General features: G+C 42.4%; 1 protein-coding gene across 2 annotated transcripts in view; it reads left to right on the top strand.

Moving 5' to 3' along the window:
• Positions 1-1,308: 1,308 nt before the first annotated feature.
• CDH16 (cadherin 16) overlaps positions 1,309-4,050 on the top strand; it is a 127,551-nt gene continuing 124,809 nt past the window's right edge. Inside the window, exon 1 of one of the 2 annotated variants that reach the window (XM_019505556.1) lies at positions 1,309-1,339. In XM_019505556.1, coding sequence (XP_019361101.1) covers positions 1,332-1,339 — 8 coding nt within the window. In that variant the 5' untranslated portion in view covers positions 1,309-1,331. Of the gene's footprint in view, positions 1,340-3,626; positions 3,650-4,050 lie in introns of those variants that run through there. The other variant, XM_019505557.1, reaches the window with a different exon arrangement.

Raw genomic sequence — 4,050 nt, 5'->3', positions numbered from 1 at the left:
TTGCAGGTTAGTCAAACCTGGCTAGGTTAAATCAGTTTGTAACCATTTAGGCATCCTAGAAATGCAGGCACCTGCCTGCAGTGGCTTAGGCTAGCAGCCCCCCCTTCCCTTGTACAATGCTGAGCTGAGCAGGGCATGGCCAGGCCTCAGCCCCACCTCTGATTAGGGAGCAGTTTCCCCCCCCCCCGCCTTCTGATCAGCCCAGCAGGGAATTGATAACAGTGTTTATCACCCCTAACTCAGTGTCTATCACCCCATTAAGAAAAAGACAGAGGGACATTACCAGCTACTTGTGATTCTGCCTTTGTCCGAGTTGCCACAGCACAGACCCATTATGTGGTCTGCTAGCTAATACACAGACGCCTGTCAGCAAGGCAGAGGGGAGGGGAGAATTCCTGCTTAGCAGGGAGTGGTGAGGGGGACGGGAGGACCGGGGTGGGGGGCAGAAGCAGCCTGCAGTCTCTGCCAGAGCTGAAGCCAGGGAGCAGAGGGGAGAGGCCAGCCCTGCCATGGAGCAGAGAGCCCTGCCCAGCCCAGAAAGCATGCCAAGATGCTGGAGGAGTCTGCTTTGACTCAAATCAGTGAAGTCTGATGCTATATTCAACCAGGTTTATCTCAAACCAGTTTATCTCAAACAGGTTTCAGCCATTTTTAAACTGGTTTATGTGCACTGAACATCTGTTCTGTTACAGGTTTGAACCAGTTTCTGATCACTTAAACCAGTTTGTGTGTAATGTCTGTCCCTTGCCTAGAGGATTTAATAGCAATGGTCAAGCTAATGATGACTCCTGTAGAGACAACTCTTTTTTGATATGCATCTAGCAAAATATGTACACTCAACAAACAGCTAAATTAGTCAGGATCGTATGCACAACACAACCTCACTTCACTAAAAAGGAGAGATAATTAAATGCCTTTTCAAAGACTGCAGTGGATACATTCCCTGAAAATAAGGTTTAGGGTGGAAACATACAATTTCATCGTTACTTATAAAGATCCCTATGCCTTCCATTGCCCTGGCTTTCATGATTAAGGCCAAGTCCTGCTCCTGTTGAAGTCAATGAGAAAACTCCCATTGATTGATGAGAGCTTAGAAAAGAACAAACAGATGTTATTTTCTAAAAATTTCATGAATACACAAGAAGCTAACAGCTTTTACGATGAATAATTTTATACCCAGCTTTTGGAAAATGAGCTGTAAATTAAATGCCTAGTTAACCTCTTGGGATTCTGGCATAGTTAGTGATTAGTACATTTTAATTATAAAGTAAATAATTAACCTACAAGCCTTTTTATTTCACTCTCAAAGTTATATTCTGCCCTTCACGAACATGATGAGGTAAGTAGCACTTTTCTTTTGTCAAGAAAATTTTGTAATTGGTTAGATTTTCTACCTTTCTTTCTGAGATGTAGGGCTAGATTGTGAACCCCTTTCTCACACCGGTCCTACTGAACTGATCCCATGTAGGTGTCCTTCACAGTCAATGCCTAGCCCTCTGAAAGCCAAACCTACTGCTAGCAGTGGGCATTTTGCTTGGATTTCAGTTCTTAAAATTTCTTGTTTCATGGACATGCCTAAATACTTGCTAATAAAGTATTAATATGGGTGAAACGATGGAGAGCTAACATTAAACCAAATGGAAAAAAACTGCAGGCAGTTTTTGGCGGCAGTAGAAACTTTGTGAATATTATAAGGCAAATTCTTATCTTGGGTGTTAACCTGATGTCATTCTTGCACAGGTGAAGGTTTTGAATGTTAACTACATTAACAAACATAAGTATTTTGTAGGTTTGAATGTAATAATTTCCTTAATGATCCTGGTGTTTCTGAGTGTTTAGCGTTATGCTAGATTTGATATGTGTTGGTGGCAAAATGACAAGAAATCAAGCCTAAGAATACTTAGCTAAAAGTTTAATGCGTTTTAACTGGATTTTTTCCATTAAAGACTTTGAATCACAACTCTGCATTTAAAACAAAAGTGAAACATCTTAACTTGATACTCAGAATAACCTTGCAGAAGAGCAAATGGGTACAACAAAAAATTCTGAAGTTATATAAATGTTGAGTGTGTTTTACTCTCCTATGAAATATTAAGTTTCATTTCTACCCTTTTACAATCTTTTCTCTGATGCCTGATGAAGGGTGTTTGTGCCTGAAAGTTTGCAATTTAACACTTTTTTTGCAAAAATCTAGTATAAATGATATCACCCCTACCTCGAGTCCTGATTGCTTTTTCCTCCAGACCAATACGGCTACAAACTGGATACCTGAGTGCATGTTGGTGTTTAGAAAGGAAAAACAGAAGAGGCAAATCTTGGAAAGAGATGAGCTCTTGATAATTTTATCAGTCACTGGGAGCCATTGCTGTTCAGCAGCTTTCCAGACTTGACAATCTGTGTTCAAGTGCACAGGCAAATCCAGACCTCAGTACTCTGCTTAAGCAACCTGACTACGTTCTTGGGTACTTTATGGGGGAGGGCATGTAATGGGTTGCAGAGAGGTAACAGAGAAGATCTGTGGAGGTTACTGCAGCCTGATGCCTCCATCGGGTAGGGATTAGTATGTGCCCCAGCCCTAGTCCCTGCCCCTGCCTCTGTCTGACAGATAACAGGGAATGATTCAGGTTAAAGGCAACAGAGCGTACACTCCATGCAGTCCATGGAGGGAAAGGTCCAGGGACCTGCTGTTCCTCTGAACTCTTGAGAGTACAGAGCCTTGGTCCAAGGTGGTACGTAAGTTCCTACTTCTCTCCCAACTTGGTCTGCCCCAGCATTGGATACAGAGAAGTTCAAACTGGGCTGAGGAAATAAACAGACCACTTATATTGCATTCACTTCTTGCCACTGAGCTTCATCAAAGAGGTGCAGGTCCCCTCACCTCCCCGTACCTTGTGCGTTCAAAGAAAGTGCTGCAGCTGCTCTTTACAGGTATAAGGAATTTATTTCTGCTTCACTGCTAGATGCATCATGGTCAGGTTTTAGCCCTAAGAAATGATGGCAGGATTCAGCTCATTGACTTCAACTGGAGCTTTGCCTAAGCAGAAGTGAAGAGGAGTAGGGGGGAAATGGCTCTAGCTGCCCAAATAAGAGTTAGTTCTTCATAGTCTCATCCACTGAGAGCAGTTTCCTATATTTCATATTTCAAAAGGAGGCACTAGTAAGGAAAAGACTATTTTTAATTCACTGACTGCAAGCCTAACTGTCCAAATGGGCAGAATAGAGATTTAAATGAAAACTCAAACTTTTGCTCACCTAATCCACAAAAATACCCTGCATTTCAACAAGAAAATCCCTTTTTGTATGTTAACTTAAGTGATGACATTTTATCACTGTACATTTTCTTAAATTCTTTTTTACTTTAGTGAGGAAAGCTGTCAAAACCATGGTGATCTCTAAAACATCTTGCATGACATTGAAGGTGGGCTGTAAGGTCACTGGGGCCAGAATGGACGAAGTCCACTAAGTGCTCTTTTATATATTCCTGCTTCTCACATCTTGAAAATTGCCGACCAGGAGGAAGAGAGAAAACCCCTCTGAATATCCCCAGGTTACTTACAGTTTTAACATGTATGGGTGGGCAGGGAAAGAAAAAACATTTCAAATCATAAGCCGAACTCTGCAGCTTTCTACTTCTGTGAGCAATGCTTGGGTGAGTACAATTTCACTTGACATAATAGGACAAATTCTGCTCCAAGAAACACCAGGGTAATTCAGTGATGTTTACCTGATTCTATACAGATTTAAGCATATGCTTATTTTTATGCAATGGGACTAGCTGCAACATGTCTAATTAAGCAAATGTTTAAACTGCACTGACAGATGCACAGGCCCCCACTCTAACTCAAGGCACTTTACAAAAAAATGCCATGAGTTAGAGTGGTGCCCCTGACCCAACAGACATTTGCCTGTTGGGTCGGGGGCGTGCGTGGAATCGAGCTCCACTTTGGAGCTGATTGAGCTAAGAAACCTGCCTGCAGCCTCTCTCTCCCTAGCCCTGCCCCTGCCTCCCAGTTCTGGTGCTATCTGCAGGAAGGGATGGGGGAGAAGGGA

Source organism: Gavialis gangeticus, unplaced genomic scaffold (genome assembly GCF_001723915.1).
Source record: "Gavialis gangeticus isolate Ggan-Ray unplaced genomic scaffold, GavGan_comp1, whole genome shotgun sequence".
NCBI classification, from domain to species: Eukaryota; Metazoa; Chordata; order Crocodylia; family Gavialidae; genus Gavialis; species Gavialis gangeticus.
Note: the sequence above shows the minus strand (reverse complement) of the source record. Positions and strands in the feature narration are given on the sequence as shown.